The following is an 18,746-nucleotide window of genomic DNA, read 5'->3' as shown; positions in this document are numbered from 1 at the left end:
AATCTGTTTGGAAAGTTTACAAAGATAATATTTATTTATTTGATTTATGTATTTATATTCTTTATTGTAATTTTATTTTTGTTTATTTAGTTCTCACGGCATCTTGAGTTGGATGGTTATCCTCATGGTAAACCAGTCAATAAATCGCCTGTCATCAGAGAATCCTTGTGCTCGTGAAATTACTGGGGGGAGCTACAGTTTCAAAGAGTTCAATGAAGTCCTTCTTAAGGAGTTCTGACTGCTCTTTCCGAATATCATTCTTTCCCACATGGATGATGATTTGATTTGCAGTCTTGTGCTTCATCAGAATGTTCTGAAGTTCCTTGTTCACATCAGAGACCGTTGCTTGAGGAAGGCAGCATGTTGTTGTAGTCCTGCTACGGATGTTTCTGATAACAGAGTCACCCACTATCAGAGTCCTTGGCTCGGCTGCACTCTGAGCTGACCTTGCTCGACCTTGAGCGCCTGTTAGTAGCAGTGTTAGCTGCTGGCTGATCAGATCCATGTTTAAATACATTTGGGGATTCCTCACCCACATTTATTAATGCTTCAAATCTGTTCTCCAGATGTATAGGGGGTGGTAGAATACCAGTATTTACAAGCCTAGTCATAGTCGAATCTGGGGTAGAGGAAGCAATGGCAGCAATACGAGAAACTCGTGACAATCTGATATCTCGTGTTCCTTTGGGTCTCGCTCCCTGTTTGTGCCATCGATTAGTGTGGCGATCAGTTTCGGCTTGTTCCTCTACACTTGGTATATACTGTTGAGATTCAGAAGATTCATGGGACTCACCGGCTGTGTGCTGAGGGGGTCCATGACGACAGTCTGCTAAGTGTTCCATCTGTTTTGGAAGTCCAGAAAGTAACTTTGTTTCAAGAATCACAATCCTTTGTAGAAGTTTGCAGCAGTTCATGCAACAAGTAGATCCAACAGGAGGCATTTTCTCTCTCTTCTGTTTGAATGTAGGCAGCTGTTATCCCGTCACAGGAATGTAAGCTGTTAGCAGTGGGAGACAAAGTCTTCTTTTTGTAGTATTCCAGTCCCAATGTTTTTAGTTTTAGTGTTTGTGCCAAAAATCTGTTGTTTGAGCACTGTGCTGATCTGCTGAAGTAAAAATCAGAGAAAAATCTGAGAAAAGTACAGAAATAAGAAGCAAAGTGCAGAGCAGTAAGTTAGAACGTCCGAACGGTAGCAAAGCCGGAAGCAGAAATGTTTTTATATGTAAATGCACCTCATTGATTTGTTTCTTTTTTTAAATTTCTTTTTAATTTCAACATTTGTAGTCTTTGATAGGAAGTGCTAAATCTTCTATCTATCTGAGAATATCAAATTAAGTATTGACTAAACAGTATATCCTTTTTTAATTTATTTTTTAGTCTTAGCAATATAAAGTGTATTTTCAAACAATAATAATAAAAAAAAGTAAATGTATAAGAAGTATAAATCAGATCTATACAATTGGTACATATCAGGTTTGCAGATTTATCCTAAGATAATGTTTAACTAACTGCCCATCTTTTATGCTATGTCAATTTTATGTTACATAATTGTTTATCTACGAGTTCTCACTACAAAACGACCAAATTGTGCTCTATTCTAGGAAAGTGCATTGTTGGGTTCATGTGTAAGAGAAAAAAATATGATTTTCTGTTTGATTGTAGGTTGTTTGCAAGTTAGATGTTGAGATGGCCATAACATATGGGTCATTTGGTTATGGACACTCTCATCAGGTCAGTAATATTACTTAGGAATGCTGTAATGTTTTATATATAAGCTCTTTATGGTCAGTTAGACATAAGCATTTTAGAATGATAAACTGTTCATAATAATGTTCTGGTGTTTCTTTAGGTGAAGCATCCTCAAAGGACTGTGGAGGAACAAGTGGAAAAATCCCTTTTTCCCCGCTGTCCTTCACCCGACAACCTCCATGATCCTGACCAGTGAGATTTCCTCCTAAAATAAACAGTCAAATTACTGGTTTTTCACGTGAGCCACTAAACTTGCTTCTTTTTCTTCTCTTTCAGTAATGTAAAAACTATTCAGTCAAACATTATTTCTCATTTGATTCAAAGAGACAGCCAAGGAGGCAGAGATCCCAGCGATCTTATGGACCAAATAGAGAAGAGAGGCAGGTGAGAACTATATTTGAATGTTTAATTCAATGTACATTTTTGTAATGTCATAGGCTACACTGTGTTACCGGTAATAGTAACCTCTGTAAAGAAATAGTTCACCCAGAAATACTTATTCTGTAGATGAAATAAAGCTGAAATACAAATACAAAATATATATATATATATATCTGATGAAGAACTCTTAAAAAACACAACATTATTAATAGAATAACAATTAAAGCTAAAAAGAAGTATAATAAAAATGGCAAAAGCTCATAAAAAATCATTTAAACTTGAATTACATAATAAACTGGAACTACAGATTATCAAACCTGTACTGTTACCTAAAATTAAAACAGAAAAAAAAATATATATATATATATATATATATATATATATATATATATATATATATATATAAAACGTTTTTTGATAATTGAAATTAAGCTGAAACAATGAATAAATAAAATATAAATATGTCATAAAAACGTAAAAATGTAAACACAAATGAGAAACAATAATGAGTTATATAATTAAAATGACTGAAATAAAAATAATGAAAGCTAAATAAAAATATTTGAAAAATAATACCAATGACAGAAGCACCTAACAAAATCACTAGAAATTAAAACCTGAAAGTAAAATGAAAACCTAAATGTAAATATAAACTATCCAAACTTTTATAAAATTCTGTTGCGGCATTTAAATTCCATCGCTTTAAAGGTGCTGTAGGGAACTTTTGTAAAAAAATATTTTTTACAAATGTATTAAACCTGTCATTATATCCTGACAGTAGAATATGAGACAGATAATCTGTGAAAAACATCAAGCTCCTCTGGCTCCTCCCAGTGGTCCTATTGCCATTTGCAGTTACTTACCGCTCCCGGTAAAAAATAACCAATCAGAGCTGCGGTCCATAACTTTGTTTGTGTTCAAAATGTAGAAAAATGTATATAATAAGCGAGTACACCATGAATCCATTTTCCAAACCGTGTTTTTGGCTTGTCCTGAATCACTAGGGTGCACATATAATAAGTGTTTATATTCGGACTAATTTAGATTGCTTCGGGAATACCGCGGCAGAGTAAGGCCTGGTTCACACGGGACGATTTTAAAATTGTCGGCAGATTTTCCAAACCTGAGAGACCCCACACACGGCGATAAAAAATCACGGGTCTAACAGTTTTGGTCGCTCCGTGTGTGGTGTGCAGCCACACGGCAATATCAACACATCACACACGAACCGATTTGACTCCCGAGCATTCCCAGGTCAGACGGGAAATCTCGCAAAATCCCTCGAGATCAAACGTGACTTTAGAGTAAACAATCATGGCGGACAAAGAGGATGCAGTGGCCATAGTTTGTGCTTTGTTTTTAACGGAAAAAAAAAACATAAGAAAAATAAGAAAAGGCGATGGTCAAAGAGGTGGAGACGACGCGAGCATGGACTGTACATGCTTCATCATGATATGGAGATAAGTTGTTGTTTTATCTCATAGAAATGTTGTTACGTACTACACAGATTAATAACCGTTGAAATAAACGTGGACTGCAGTTGTGGATGTAGTTATGCCCATCGACTTTATTTGTATTTGTTATATTATATACGCCGGCTGTTTTGATTTTGTTTCCCGGTACTATCACTGCCTCGTCACCTCGCTTTCTGATTGGCTACACGCCACAGTCCACAGGCTGCGTGATTGTTTGTCCTCGGGGGACACCACACACGAGAAGAAATCGGGCAAAATAAATCCAACATGTTGGATATCCCCGATTTGAGATCGGAGCGGTCCCGACATTCTTCCGAGCAGAGGAGATTAGTCTTAACACACCACACACGGCAGGAATATTTGATCAGATTATTTTACGATAATCGGAGCATCCTAAGATTGTCGGAAGGGCTGAATCGGGGCTAAAATCGGCCCAATTATCCTGCCGTGTGAACCAGCCTTAACCCAGTACCTTTGTGATTCTTCATAGACATAAACAGAGAGAAGTAGTTCCGGCTACAATGTTCTTCCGCAAGACGCAAGCAGTTCTGTTTATTAACCGCTAGAGCGTCAAAAGTTCCCTACTGCAGCTTTAATGTACTTGTTTTATCTCATACATGTAGGGCATTAGTTTGATTTATTTTGCTGTAATTAATGTTTAGGACTTAATTTCAATGTCTAAAATCAGACCAAAATAGCTTTAATTGTGTTTTACTGTTGAGGAATGTAGCTAGGAGGATGTCACTTGATGATGTCATAATTTGGCATTTTAGAATGTTCCGCCTATAAAAGCAGCAAAGCTGTCAGATTCTTAATCATTTCTGACTGATGCTTCTGACTTAGGCATTTCCTTGCAGATACAACAGTTGCAACAGCGAATTTAGAATTTGAACTATACCTATACCTATATAGAATTTGCGATTTGAACATTGTGAGTTCCACACAGCGGTTTGCTTTGGACAAAGAGCTTTTTGAAAAAAGTCTTCTTTCAGAGTCAGTCAAAATGTCCTCCTGCTATGGTTTAGGTGATGTTAAAGGTGAAAGAGACCAGTCGGGCCCTTTGTTTGTGGGTAATTTGCACCCACGTGTAACCGAACAGGTGCTGCTTTCAATCTTCCTCCCATTTGGACCAGTCTGTTTTGTGAAAGTGTGCAGAGACAGAGCAACCCACCTCCCTCGTGGATTTGGCTTTGTTACTTTTGCACACCGTCACGATGCACAAAATGCCCTAAATGCTATGATTTTTTCTGAGCTCTTGAGCACACCCATGCAAATCAAGTGGGCTAAACGCAATTCTACTTTGAGAAAAAGTGGGATTGGAAATATAATTATTAAGGGCATAGCAAGAGACACCAATGACCTTGCTCTATATGACACTTTCTCATACTTTGGGGAAGTTCTCTCCAGTCGAGTGGTCTGCTACAGTAATGGTCAACCAAAAGGTTTTGTCCATTATGCCACACCAGAGGCTGCTGATTTGGCAATTAAGAAGCTAGACGGTATGCTCCTAAATGACCATCTAGTTTCTATAAGTCATTACAAGTCCTACGAGGAACGCCAGGCGAGCCAAAATGAGAATTCCAAATGCTGCAAAAAGAAAGACAAGTCTTTACATATCAAACCTGCCATACAGCTTGGACAGTGAGGAGCTGTGCTCTCTGTTTTCTGTGTTTGGATATGTGACCAATGCAAAGGTTATTATGAACAACAGTCAGAGCATGGGTTATGGATTTGTTTTATATTCCTCGATTAATGATGCCATTATAGCTGTATCATTAATGAATGGCTGCATTGTTGGCAACTGGCCACTGAAGGTTGCTTTCTCCCATGGTGCAGAAAAAAGGAAAGAGAACCCTAGCAAAGAACAAAAAACAGAGACAAAAAATCTTTAGCCTATTAAAAATGCTTATCCTATTCTTAATGATATCAATCAATTAATTTCTCCCAAGTTTTTTTTTTCTCTCTTTCTCTTTCTCATGGAGTTTCGGTTCCTTTCCACTGTCACCTTTGGCTTGCTTAGTTGGCGACACTTAATAAGGCAATATAACTGCACGGTCATTATTGGATAAAAACTGGAGTGTTCTGATGATGACATCACTGTTTTCTCCAGAGCTGCTATAAATAAATGATAAAATAAAATAAAAAAGATTTTTGTGTATGTGTGTGTGTAACAATTTATAATATTTCTTCCTTATTAGCATGAGTCTTTTTAACCCATTCATTTCTGACACTAAGTTCAGAAAAATCTTCACACGTTTAGTTTGTATTTTAAGATGTGAGGGTAAAAATGTCCCTTATTTTATACAAAAGTTAAATAAGATAAATGTTAGACACAGCATTGTCAATGTCATGTGTTTTTGCTGTTTTGCCAACAAAATTAATTATGTATATATGCATCAGAATACAGTGCATAGTCATATGACCATATAGGTTTTATTTTTACTTGACAGTCGTTTTACACTATTTACAATGTATTAAAAAATAGCTGTGCAATGACTCTTCAGATCCCCCTTTTGTGGTGCCCCCAGGTTACCCAAGCTTTATAAAACTCTAGAACAATGTGAGACGAAGCAAGATGTTGTTCAGTTTCTGGAGAAACTGGTTCTGAGACAGGAGCCCGAATCCCCCTGGACAACAAATAACCTGGAATCAGAAAAGCAACCAAACACATCAGCAAGTCCAGTCCTGTAACCATGTAAACACACAAATGTAAGCTTTTCCATATGTAATCACTACCCTTTTAACCTATGACTCCACTTTCACAGGATAAAACTTCACCTTAAAATGAAACCTGCCACATTCTCCAACAGAAAGAATCAGAAGACAGTTGATTATAAGATGATGTGGTGTTTAGAGCAGTTTTTGATCTCTTACACAATGTGTGTGAATGTTTTGCTTATGAATGTCTCAATAAAGATGCTGGATAATAAATATTTGGTTTTGTTTTACTTATAACCCCCTTAATACCGAAGGCGTGTAGTAACGGAACTATTCCTCACGGAACGTTTTAATCTCCGTTTGTTTTTATGGGGAATGTGCGTCAGTCGAAACGGCCCCTTGTTGGTAAGTAGATACTGGTAAAGTCTTTACCCATAAAACAGTTAATTCGTTATCTAAAAGTTGTTATGTAATTACATGTCTATCCGAAATATTTATTTTACCCGCTGTCATTTCTTTTATGCATACCGCTCCTGTTACGCGTTAGAAAATAGAAACGAAATTTTAACCTCATAGTTCATCATGGTTTGTCTCGGTCTAGACGTTCTGACATATATTATATCGAACTTAAAATTAAAAATTAAATTAACTTATCATTAAATGTACCATGATTAATAACTGTGATAAAGTTTACTTACGTTAAGTGTTTTACAGCTGAGAAATCTGTTTTTCTAAATGTTTAAAGTGACATATTTAATATTTTCATAATTAGTATTTAGTAAACATGGATTGATATAAGAATAGTAACGAGAAAGCACTCATGTAGTAACTTGTGGCTGTGCTGATCTAAACTACGGTTGCTGTGCGTAAACATGTTATTGTTGATATGAAGTAGATTGTGGGGAGATGGAAACAGGCCTGTGTGCTGTCCCATGGGTGCCAGTGAATATCGATGGTTCTGATCTTCTGGCCAAAGCCTGGTTCGGTGACACACAGTACCGGCTTCTGCTGAGTGACCTGAACACTGTGTGGGAAGAAGACATGACCGCAGATGACATCCAGAGTCGAGCACAGGCAAGAACACTGCTTCTAGTGATTTTAATTATTATTAGCTTAATTCAAATATGAAACACTGTGAGGAGATGAAACATACTGTGGCATCAATGTATTTCTGTTCAAATAATAATACTCTGAAATGTTTCTATAATACTAAAATTTAATCAGAATCGGACTGAATAAGCTCTCTTGCACTACAATCATTATATCTGCACTGTTTACTTCACTGGTTTGCACTCTGTCTGCCTTGTGCTGCTTTACTTATCTTTCTTTTTACATGACCTATTTGTATACGTGTACTTTATATTTTATTATCTCTATTTATTGTTCTACTGTTAGTGTAATCTATATGCACCAAGGGTCTAAGAGTAACACAATTTCAATTCTCTGTATGTACTGTACATGTGGAAGAATTGACTATAAAGCTTAACTTGACTTGACTAGTATAGAGGATTGTATCCCCACAATATTCAGTTCTAATGGAACCTTTGCCCTGTCAATACTTCATACTGATCCCTTCTCCTTTTCCTCTCTTCCTCTGTAAGAAAGGATCTGAATAAGCGTCTGAGGGCTCCTACACAAGCTTTTTTCTCTCATCTGTGTTCTGTGGCACGGCCTTGTTTGTCCAGTGAAGATGATGATCAGATTTCTACTGCACACATTACTCTTGAACAGCGTGGTGACAATCTAACAGTCAAACTCAAAAGTGAGCTGGCTGGGTTGCCGTTCTACTGGGAGTTCCGCTGCACCACAACACCTGTTGGCGTGGTAGGAACCTTATCTGGTCAAATAATATCTCCAGCTGTGATTTAACATAGTTTTGAATGTGTTTGAAACATTTAACCTATTCTTTTAACCCTGTGAAGCCTGACATATGAAATAATGCTCATATGAAATGAAGCAGTTTATTGAAACAAATGGATAGATGGATATAAAGTTTGCTGATGTGTTTTCATTGAGTGTTATAGTTGATACATAAGGGATGATGGCTCGTATAGTATTGTACAGAAGAAATAAATAGAAAAAATATTCAATTTGGTGCAGTTGCTGATATTTGTATGGCCAAAAAATTCTGCTACCTTGTAATGTAAAGCAGTGAGACCTTTTATAAAAGTCCAATAGAATACATGCATAAAAAGATTGAAAATCAGTTGTCGCTCTATATCTATTTAAAAGATGTTTTAAGAATGTGATTTTTAAATGCTTAGTTTTATCAGCACTCTTTAGGTTTTATTGTGAGGTCAAAACATTTAGTGCAATACAGTTATAGTTACAGTTATTAAAGCCTGATGGATAATTTTTCATACTCAAATTTTAACAAGATTTTCAAAAATAAATAAATAAAAATTGTGTACATAATTAATCACCCAAGTAGCTTCAGTCCAGCAAGTGTTCATCTTAAAATATTACTAGCAATATAAACGTTATTCTGTACTTACTTTATGCTTTATTAAAATTTTTTGAATTATAATAAAAATACCCCCCCCCCCCTTTTTTTTTAAGGTACAAACTAACAACAAAAAAGCAGAAGCCTTTAAGTAGATTTGTATCACGCTGATGATCTCGATGCCTTAAAAATCTATGTATTAAATATACAGTATGTTTCTGCTTGAATCAGGTGTGCATGCATCTGGTGCGCCCCCTGCTGGCAGTGAGTAGAGTCCTGCAGCGGCAAGTGGAGGATCTAGCTGCACTTTTGGTTCAGAAGGATGCAGAGATACAGGACTATCAGGAGAACGGAGCTGTCCTAAGTAGAGGTAACAGTCCCATTTTGCATTCTCTCTTATGTCTTTTTTTTTTTTTGCTTGCTGACACTCTTCTAAAACTCTGCCCTCACAGCCAGACTTCAGACGGAGCCGTTTGAGGTGCACAGGTACAGGGAGAACTTCTTCACACAGGTGCGAAACATTTTTACATTCAGTGTCCTGCTAAATGTACCCAGTGTAAACAAGCTCCGTCAAAACTAGCATGCATGTGACACCGTGACTCAGTCACATGTATATACTGAAGCCAGGCCCCAGTGCTGCTTTTAGGGTTTGTTACGGGGGAGAGAACTGTGAAAGCTAGACATGAAGAGAGACTGGATAGCTGTTTGAGTCAGAGCTGAGGGTCACCACACACACACACACACACACACACACACATGCACAGTGTATAATTAGGCTGTGGTTTTTGCAGTGACAGCTCAGTTGTAGCTCTGCCTCACACTGAACTGTCTATTGACTGCATGTTTTATTTCTTTTCCCGCCATAGGCGTGTGTGTTTTAGAATTTCCTGCTTTTTTAGCGATGAGTGGGATTAGGTCTGGGCAATATGATGGTAAAACTAAAGTGTTTATGCAGTGGAGTCCACTTTTAAAAACTAGAAGAAATTGTAGTTTTTTTTATATTTATTAAAAAACATATTATCAGTTTAACAGTTTGAGTGAAAATCTGAAATAAATGTCAAATGAGATTTGAGATTTTCATGAAAGTAATAATAATTAAGCTAGTTGCAGTTTAAGGAGCACTTCATATTTCCATTTTATTTATCTATTTTGTTTAATGATTGTGACAATAGAGTATTATACTAAATTAGTACAAAATAAGAAAGTACTTAAATAGCACAACTGTGAAGATTTTCACTTGATGATCAATGTCACTAATGTACAACCCCATTTCCAAAAAAATAGTTTGGACAGAGGCATGTTTAACACTGTGTGAATTCACCATTCCTTTTAATTACACATTTGAATCATCTGGGAATTACGTATGCTAATTTTGAAAATAGATGCTGCTCAACAGTTCGTAGTCATTGTTGTCTGATTCTCCTTTTCATGATGGGCCATATATTTTCAATAGGAGACATATCTGCTGACATCCACATGTGTCAGCAGAACCATGCTGTTGTAGCACATGCAGAATGAGACCTGGTATTGTCTTGAACCAATAACCATTGCTGATGAAAGTCTGGAAGGTCCCTTTGGACTTTGGGACTGAGAGCTCAACGTCATTTTTACCCAGAAACAGGTTGAAAAGTGGACTCATTTGACCACAGCACACATTTTCACTTTAATAGTCTTTTTGACAATTAGAGGTGATCTCTGGCCCAGAGAACCCCACGGCATCACTGCATAGAATTGATGTATTACTTTCTCATAGAGTAACAGAGATTCAAGTTGCATTTATTGATGCAGCAGCAGACTGTGTTAAGTGACAGCGGTTTTCCGAAGTAATCCTGAGCCCATGTGGTTTTATTTAACACAGCAGCATGATGGTTTCTTATGCAATGCCATCTTAAAGGCTCAAAGGTCAAGCACATTTAACTGAGGTTTTCTGCCTTGCCCTACACAGACTGAGATTTCTCTGTATTCCCTGAATCTTTTCACAATGTAATGTATGGTAGTTGACGAAAGACTTCAATTATTAGATTTTTGACTTGTTTGACCCTCCTTTCATGAAATTTGGTGCAAAGTGTTGAGCCATGATCCAGCTTTGTTTGCAAAGATCAAGCTGCTCCTTTAATACCCAAACATGATACCCTCACCTAATACCCATTCACCTGCTTAATGTGAACGGTCTCAAAACAGTTTAATTGGGATATTCTATAACCTTTTCACTTTTATTTTGCCTCTGTCCAAAATTAATTTAAGTTGGTCAGTGACTACTTTGGGCAGTCTTTTCTTTGTACTTTTGTCAATAAAAATAAAAATGAACAAGAATGAACATTCACAGATTCTCACTTTGATTACAGTTTACAAAACATCCCAACTTTTTTGGAGTTGGGATTGTACTTATTTGATTAGTGATGATTAGAATCTTAAATATTTCTGTACATTTTGTCTTAAGATATATATAATAAATATAATTTTTTTTTTTTTTTTTTAAATGTCAACATTCCACAGCTTTATTAATAAATGTAGATGTTTACATACAGATTTTTTATCTCATATTGTGTTGGACTTAATTCATGGATGAAATGACTGTTTTTTAATGTAGTTCATCCTGAATTATACATTTGATTGTATTGATTAATATTTGGTATAATAATATTGAATTCATATTTGACACTAATGTCAGACGTATTCACTTCTTTTGAATAATCTGATCTGTTGGTTTACGTCTGTGAGGTATTTAATTTATTAGCTGATGATCGCCATATTTTGATTTGTTTAAGCCTTTTTTCATTGAATATTCAGCAAAACTGTAGCTGTACCATCATGACATATTTTCATATATAACTTCTCATACCAGGGATTTGGTCAAGCCACCATCCCTAAGCAAGAATGCCAGTCAATCACGCGTCTGACCGCTCTGCCTTACGGTCATTACAAACACACTGACCACAGTGGGAGGAGCCAAAGCCGCAGGCATAATTTAGACCAGAACTGTGTGTTTATGGGCCACTTTTTGTTCCCTTGATAAGTAATGTTTTTTTTTTATTGGATTCAGTCATGAGCTTTAATTTCAGTGCTGGCGGCCGTGTTTTCTGCGTAAGGCGAGTCCTTTGATAGGCCTATGTTTGATCTCTGTCAGTGTGTATGTGTGAATCCACCGGTATTTCTCACTGGCTTGATGAATGTGCAGTCAGATATGCGTGGCTTGACTTGTTGGTGTGAGAAAAGGATATGAGTCTACTCACCCACACGCCCACTGTACCAAACACTGACTTACTAGTCGCCCCTAAACTGGTGGATTTCCGAACCTGGTTTTCACTTTTAGTCCACAAAATTTAATTAATTCCATAAAATAAGTATAATGAACTTCTCAAAAATTATTTTCAATGTCTCCACATTTAATTAAACATTTTATATATATATATATATATATATATATATATATATATATATATATATATATATATATATATATATATATATATATATATATAAAATTTTAAATATTAAGCAGCACAACTATTTTCAACATGGATAATAATAAGAAATGTTTCTTAATTATTGAAAGATAATGTGACACTCAAGACTGGAGTAATTGCTTCTGTAAATTCAGTTTTGCCATTGTAATGTTATGTTAAATTGTAATTATATGAACTTTTACTGTATTGTTGGTCAAATAAATGCAGCCTTGGTGAACATTAGGGACTAAAAATGACCAACTCCTATATAAGACCAGTGTATTATATAATGTATAATAGCAAATATACTTTATTTACTCTGTGTAGAAGCTGAAAATGGGGATTAAACTGCAGAATTGTCCTAATGAATTAAAACACTTCAGTGAATTAGACCTAGATTATATTTAAGTGAAAATAATTGGATATTCAGTGTCATATTTGCTTTCTCTGTCTCAGAGAAATTATGTAAATTATTTATTATCATAATTTAGCAGAAATGGATAAACCTTTTAAAAAAAAGGAGCATATTTGCTACCTCCTAGTCCATGGTTTGGAAATGCCTCCAGATTTTTAACAGTACTTGTTGTGTCTATTAAAATGTGAACGTTCACATAATTTGATTTTTTTGGACATATCAAAGTCATTTGACTGCCGCTGTCTCACAGTACAATGGGAAATTCCACTCCACTCTGAAGAATCATTTAAGACCCAAGTCAGAATTAAAATGAAGGTGTGTTTGGAAAAATGTCTCACCGAAATGCCAAACAAACATAGCAAGTCTCTGGAAAAATAGAGGCCGTTCTTAAGATTCCTGATCGGCAGAAGCCTGGATGAGATTGGGTTTGATGGATAGATGGATAGTCCCGCTTGAAGTGTTGTCTTTAACCGGTCAAAACTTAAGAGAAGACATGTTCGTAAAGTCAAGTTTGAAAGACGGTGACGCATGCTCAGGTTTTTTGAAGGGAGAGGAGAGTGTGAACGTTTACTTTGTGTTTTGAGTGGGAGTGTGTACTTCGCTTGATTAACACAAAGACTTGCTTTAGGGTTCATATTAGTGTGCATGCCGTCCTCTTTGCAGTTCTTTTGGGGCTGGATGTATTTATGTGTGAATGTGTTTAAGTGACGCAAAACTGTAGTTTTTTTTAGGTTTGAGGCATAAAAAGAGAAAATTTGACCGGGTGAGTTGAGAAACCAGTTTGGGTTTGGCACTGACAGCGTGACCCTTCCCACCACCACACCGAAAGACCAGCAAAAACACCCCAAACCATCCTCTATACGAGACGTGTGTACATTTAGATGACCTTCTTAACATGCTTTCAGTCCAAGTTATTACTAAAGAACGGGTTAATTTAGTCCAAGAGTTTAGAGATTCTTATGTTCTGGATTTATTTGATCAGTACATTTTAAATAAGAACGTTTTTTACGATCCGCCAGTACTTATTAGGGGGTCGATTTGTGTATCTTCATACTCTCTTCTCCTGGATTTTCCTTCTTGCCACACGAGCAACATCACCCATCCCGAGAGAAACTGCAGGATAAACAACACCAGAATGAGGAATTTAGGCTTTTCGTGACAAAGATGTGTGCTGTGGTCCAAAACAGAAATAACTTTTTCATTGTCTGCTCAAGACACTTCTTAATATCGCAGTATGTATGCTTTCTTAGATACCTTTGGCGATCTTAGAAAGAAAAAATCATAAATAGTATACAAATATGAGATGGGTTTAGTATCTTTTTACCTTGTTTACACTTCCATTTAAAGATTAAAAAAAAAAAACTTTATTCAGCAAGGATGCATTAAATTAATCAAAAGTGACATTAAAGACTTATAATGTTACCAAAGATTTCTAATTAATTCCAAACCAAAACTACTATGCATTACTATTTCTTAAGCAGCAAATAAGCGTATCAGAATGATTAGTGAAAGATCATGTGACACTGAAGACTAGAGGAATGATGCTAAAAATTCATCTTTCTAAAGTAAAATTCTGGGGGTGAAGTAGGGGAAACACATCCCCTTTAACTGCTACTGTGTGTGTGTGTGTTTTATTGTTAGACACCAGAATCTGTCAGGTGTCCATGCTTTAATTCCAGCTAAAGCTCAAGACGTCTTCCTGTAACTGAAGCTCTTGGCTCCTGGCCTTTATAATCACCCCAATCTGATAACCATGAAACCTATTCAGGACAGCTTCTCGAGGTCAGATTTCTCTTTCTGTTATTCCTTCTCTCTTTCTCTCTCTCTCCGTAGCTATGGTCCAGTTTTCCACCGGGTGAGCTCTGATCTGTAATTAGTTAGCTGTAGCTGGGCTGTGGTTTACTCTGCCTACTTTGAACCCCTGAGAAGAGCAGCCCTGCCAGCCAGAACAAGAGTAACATCCCGTCAAACACCAGTCCCTCTCATAAATGTCATGGATGGAATGGAAACATTGTAGAAAATGTAAAAATAGATAGCAAAATGAGATAACTACATTTTTATGCTTTCTAAAGCAATAGTGGTGTTTGCTTGTGCAGAAGTTTTTGCCCAAGACAAAAACATGGTTCGGTCCCTCCTTCATTGTACATCTATGGGAGGTTTTTACCTGTTTTATTGCTGCAAAAATTGTCCAGTCAAGTAGAAAAGTAAACACAGCTCTCCTCAACAGACCACATAATTTGTTCTAAGGTTTGTTTAAATCCCTAACCCTAAGTATGATAATAATGTGATGTTTGTCTTAGTTCGCACCACTAATAAGAAATCTAGGGAGTGTGAGACAGAGATGGACTGAGAGGAAGAGGTAATAGATATTTTTAGGAGGGGGTTTGCCTGAATGAGAGTGAGGACAGATTTATAGAGGACTGTAAAATGAAGCTCTTCTCGTGGTTTAATCCATGACGCCCATTTAAGACTTCACCTGCTTTTATTTGTTTCCCTATAGATTGTGTGTGTGTGTGTGTGTGTGTGTGTGTGTGTGTGTGTACAGGTTTATATATTCTGGTGGGGACTTAAACCTTAATACACACAAACTCATGGGGACTCGTGTCACTGTTGGGACCTAAATTGAGGTCCCCGTGGGTACACAAGCTTGTAAATCATACAGAATGTATTTTTTGAGAAAGTAAAAATGCTGAAAGTTCAGGTTTAGTTGTAGGGTAGGTTTGGGGTGATAGAAAATACGGTATTTACAGTATAAAAACCGTTATACAAGGATAGCTGACCAGACTCTATGTTTGTGTGTGTGTGTGTGTGTGTACTTGGTTTCAATTTAGGAAATGAAAGAAAACATGCAGTTTATTCATATTTATTGTTAATGGTCTTGAGGCTGGCAATGTGGATTTATTTTATTATTTTTTGATGCTAACTTTTATTTTCAATAACAATCTAAATCTGTATCATATAAACTCTGTTAAAGATAGGTCTGGGTCATATTTCGCTACTAAATAAATAATAATAATAATAATCATTCAAATGGATCAGTATAGATAGCAGCTTTACAGAAAATTAAGTCTGTTTTTATTGCCACATTTTTAGGGATAATAAGTTTTTTTTTTTTTCGTCTTCATAATATTTTTATTCAGCAAGGATGCATTAAATTGATCCAAAGCACCAGAGATATTTATAACATACAAAAAACACTGAAACTTTTTTTTTTTTTACCATCATATGAATAAATTATTATTATTAAAGAAAAATGTTTTCAATGTAATCTAAAATAAATTCACATAGAAAAAGTTATTTTGAAATTGTAATAATATTTCACAACATTAATAATTGTAATGAATTACAAATAATTATGCTGCTATTTTTGTCAAATAAAAAAAGCAAAAGTCACTGATTTGTCTTTGGGCACTAGTTTTTTAGAGTGTCCCAACCAAATGTGTATATTTGTATATTTATTATAAAATGTATAAACTCATATTTGACATTGCAGTAATAGTAATAGATACTGCCACAAAATGCATGAAATGTATGAATCTACAGGATAAGTAATTTTGTGTTTGAAAGTGAATGAATTAGTCACATTTTTGCTAGTATGTCTCAATATCTTACTGCACACTCAGAAGTACATGCTTGCCCTTCACCAACAAAGTGTAGAGCCCAGAACAAGAATCAAGACGCTCTGTGGAATCTTCCATTAGAGTCCATTAGTTCAGGGTTCTCCCACAAACCACTGAAAACCAGCCAATGCTGTTTACCTGCTATGAATAGGTGTATCAACATGATGCACTAACACATGAACCGCTTTTCCTGACACTTCCCTCTCTGACGCACACAGATGATGATGGATGATCATCTGACCTGCTCCTGGTGTGATTGTCCAGCACACATATAATCAATTTCAGTTAGAAGTCACATATGTTTTCAGCAGAACAACTGAATTGCTCAAATTATATGACAAGACGATGAAAAAAAAAAAAAAAATGAAGGGTTCGGGAGCGGAGAAATTTGAGGGGAGACAGGAAGTGCACACTCATGAACTGTGGCTTCTCTCCTCACATTGCCCTCTCTGTCCCCAAAGAGGAACTCAAAGCATTCATTTATTTTTTATGATATTTCAACAAACAAATAATAAAAATAAATCAATGTAAACCCCAAATGTCTACACGCATATTTAGGGGCCCTTCATTCATCCAGTGGTCACCAATCTCACCAGGTCAATATTTGGCAAGCTAATTTTGAGAATGTGTCCTCTCTGTTGTGAAAGAGAATGTGTTTGGGAAATGTGTGAATGCAGTCATCTTTACCATTACCCTGTTGAACTTGCTGTCACCCAACCTTGACCATTAACACTTATTTTTAGCTCGATCTTTTTTTTTTCTTTTTTTTTTTTTTACCATTAAGAACATTTCACTCCCAATTTCTAAATTGTCATAATGCATACACATGGTTTTGTTTTAAAATGGCTTTACAGGCAAAATGCAATGTTTCTGATTACCAGTGAAACTGTAAAAACAGCCTGTTCTGAGTAATGATGCTGAAAATTCATATCTTTCCATCACAAACCCATACACACATACCCAAAATTGTGATATAATTATTATAATTTTCAACAATATTACAAAACCAATTTTCTTCTGAAGAAATGCACTCGGAAAACTAATGGTTCAAGACGGTTCCTCTATGGAGACTAATAAGTCATTAAATGTCGTCTCTTTCTTTATGGTGTGGTCATTTTCTCTTTTCTGTTAGATCGTTCCACAGATGGGTGTGACGCTGGACAGTGTGGGTTTTGACTCCGAGTTGCAGGCTCTGTACATGGCCTTGAGCTCGGGGAAAACGGGTCAGAAACGCAAAGGCTCTCCTGACAGCAGTCCTCCGGCAGAAGACCAGCACGTCTCTGAACATCACCAACACATCACTGATGTCCCCACAGGTTACTGCCTCACTGACACTGAGCTTAGTGCACGAGTTAAAGGAATCATTCCAAACTTGTATGTCTGGGGAACACAATAGGAAATGTTTTGCAGAATGTTATTTTCATAGAATGAGCGAGGGAACAGGTGTTGTTACACTGTATTGCACCTGTATATGTGTGACATTGGTCGTATCAAACATCATTGGTTGTTTCTGTGTGTCATAACCAAACAATATGGTCATCAAATGTATATTAAGGCACCACATGTGATTGGTGGTTAAATTATGGCTTTGCATTCAAAGCTATTGAATAGCCACGGAATTTGTGTGGAACACTTTTATGGTGCCTTTTTGTCAATTTGGAGCCTCTTGTATTCCACTGATACATTTAAAGTTTGGAACAACAATTAATGATGACATTTGTCATTTTTGAGCATTGTTTGTCTTGTCTGCTGTGCTGTGCAGATGTGAGTTCTTCTCTGGCTTCTCAAGAACAGAATGATGTCAAAGCACCATCACGGAGACCTCAGGTGGCAGACAGTAAACAGGTTGGCTTTTTAGTTTTTCTTTTCATTTAATAAATGAAATATTTGATTGATTCTTCCAGAGGACTGTGCTGCCCTCTAGTCTTTTCAAATCCTCAGTCTACCATGACTCCATCATTGCTGAGCCTTAAGATGATAGAGTTTGACCTCTGTTTGTTTTTGGAAGTTCAACAAAAGAATAATTTAAACATGCATCTGAACAGGCTACAAAATGTTACTTACCTTGATGTGATTAAAGTAATATCCTGGTTGGAATATAAATGAAGCTCAAACAACACATGTACAAAAAATGCACCTGAAATGAACATTGCAGATATAAATCGATCTATGAGTCAAAATCATTTTCTGCTATTATAAAGATAAAGGTTTAAGTTATCAATGGTTTTGGACCCAGATTATTCCTTTGAGGGAATTTGATCCAATTCTGAATGATTCTTTCAGGATGTCCCGTTACCATCAGCTGTTGGTTCTGAGGAACGTTCCACCTCACGGCCGAAGAAGAAGAAAGCAGTGGGGCTTTTTCGGTGACTGTTCATGCTTCTGAATCAGAATAGTGCACATATGGACCCTTTTATTTTCTGAATGCTTTATAAACATTTTATTCTTTTTAGGTTTGATTTTAAAGTGATTATGGACATTTCATTATTGTATTTTAGTCTGTATGCCCATCTTAATGTTTTAAAAGCCATTAATAAAATGTTGCATTTTTTAAATACA

The 18,746-nt window shown here is 36.2% G+C and overlaps 2 protein-coding genes across 20 annotated transcripts in view; both read left to right on the top strand.

The window, feature by feature from the left end:
• LOC113091449 (C2 calcium-dependent domain-containing protein 6) overlaps positions 1–6,536 on the top strand; it is a 20,003-nt gene extending 13,467 nt beyond the window's left edge. For 4 of the 15 annotated variants that reach the window (XM_026257017.1, XM_026257025.1, XM_026257042.1 and 1 more), the window contains 4 exons: positions 1,663–1,731; positions 1,850–1,941; positions 2,026–2,133; positions 6,134–6,536. In XM_026257017.1, coding sequence (XP_026112802.1) covers positions 1,663–1,731; positions 1,850–1,941; positions 2,026–2,133; positions 6,134–6,296 — 432 coding nt within the window. In that variant the 3' untranslated portion in view covers positions 6,297–6,536. Of the gene's footprint in view, positions 1–90; positions 566–1,662; positions 1,732–1,849; positions 1,988–2,025; positions 2,134–6,133 lie in introns of those variants that run through there. The other 11 variants (XR_003287360.1, XR_003287357.1, XM_026257010.1 and 8 more) reach the window with 11 other exon arrangements.
• Positions 6,176–18,746, top strand: LOC113091504 (non-homologous end-joining factor 1). 5 transcript variants are annotated; one of them, XM_026257101.1, is made up of 8 exons: positions 6,176–6,314; positions 7,159–7,337; positions 7,869–8,087; positions 8,938–9,076; positions 9,159–9,217; positions 17,320–17,503; positions 17,950–18,032; positions 18,471–18,746. In XM_026257101.1, exons 2-8 carry the CDS (start codon positions 7,170–7,172, stop codon positions 18,555–18,557), a joined length of 939 nt encoding a protein of 312 aa, XP_026112886.1. In that variant the 5' UTR covers positions 6,176–6,314; positions 7,159–7,169; the 3' UTR covers positions 18,558–18,746. The 5 variants fall into 5 exon arrangements, with proteins under 5 accessions (XP_026112886.1, XP_026112877.1, XP_026112863.1 ...); XM_026257092.1 differs by having other exon boundaries at positions 7,156–7,337; XM_026257078.1 differs by lacking the exon at positions 6,176–6,314 and adding an exon at positions 6,606–6,668 and having other exon boundaries at positions 7,156–7,337.

This window comes from Carassius auratus, chromosome 6 (assembly GCF_003368295.1).
Source record: "Carassius auratus strain Wakin chromosome 6, ASM336829v1, whole genome shotgun sequence".
NCBI lineage: Eukaryota > Metazoa > Chordata > Actinopteri > Cypriniformes > Cyprinidae > Carassius > Carassius auratus.
Note: the sequence above shows the minus strand (reverse complement) of the source record. Positions and strands in the feature narration are given on the sequence as shown.

What these genes read in the sequence shown, in the direction of transcription:
- LOC113091504 (XM_026257078.1), top strand. Translation starts at nt 6,632, where the DNA reads ATGGGGAATGTGCGTCAGTCGAAACGGCCCCTTGTTG. An exon ending in GTCGAAACGGCCCCTTGTTG is followed by an intron (nt 6,669 to 7,155) that starts GTAAGTAGATAC and finishes GTTGATATGAAG; the next exon opens with TAGATTGTGGGGAGATGGAA. An exon ending in CCACAACACCTGTTGGCGTG is followed by an intron (nt 8,088 to 8,937) that starts GTAGGAACCTTA and finishes TGCTTGAATCAG; the next exon opens with GTGTGCATGCATCTGGTGCG.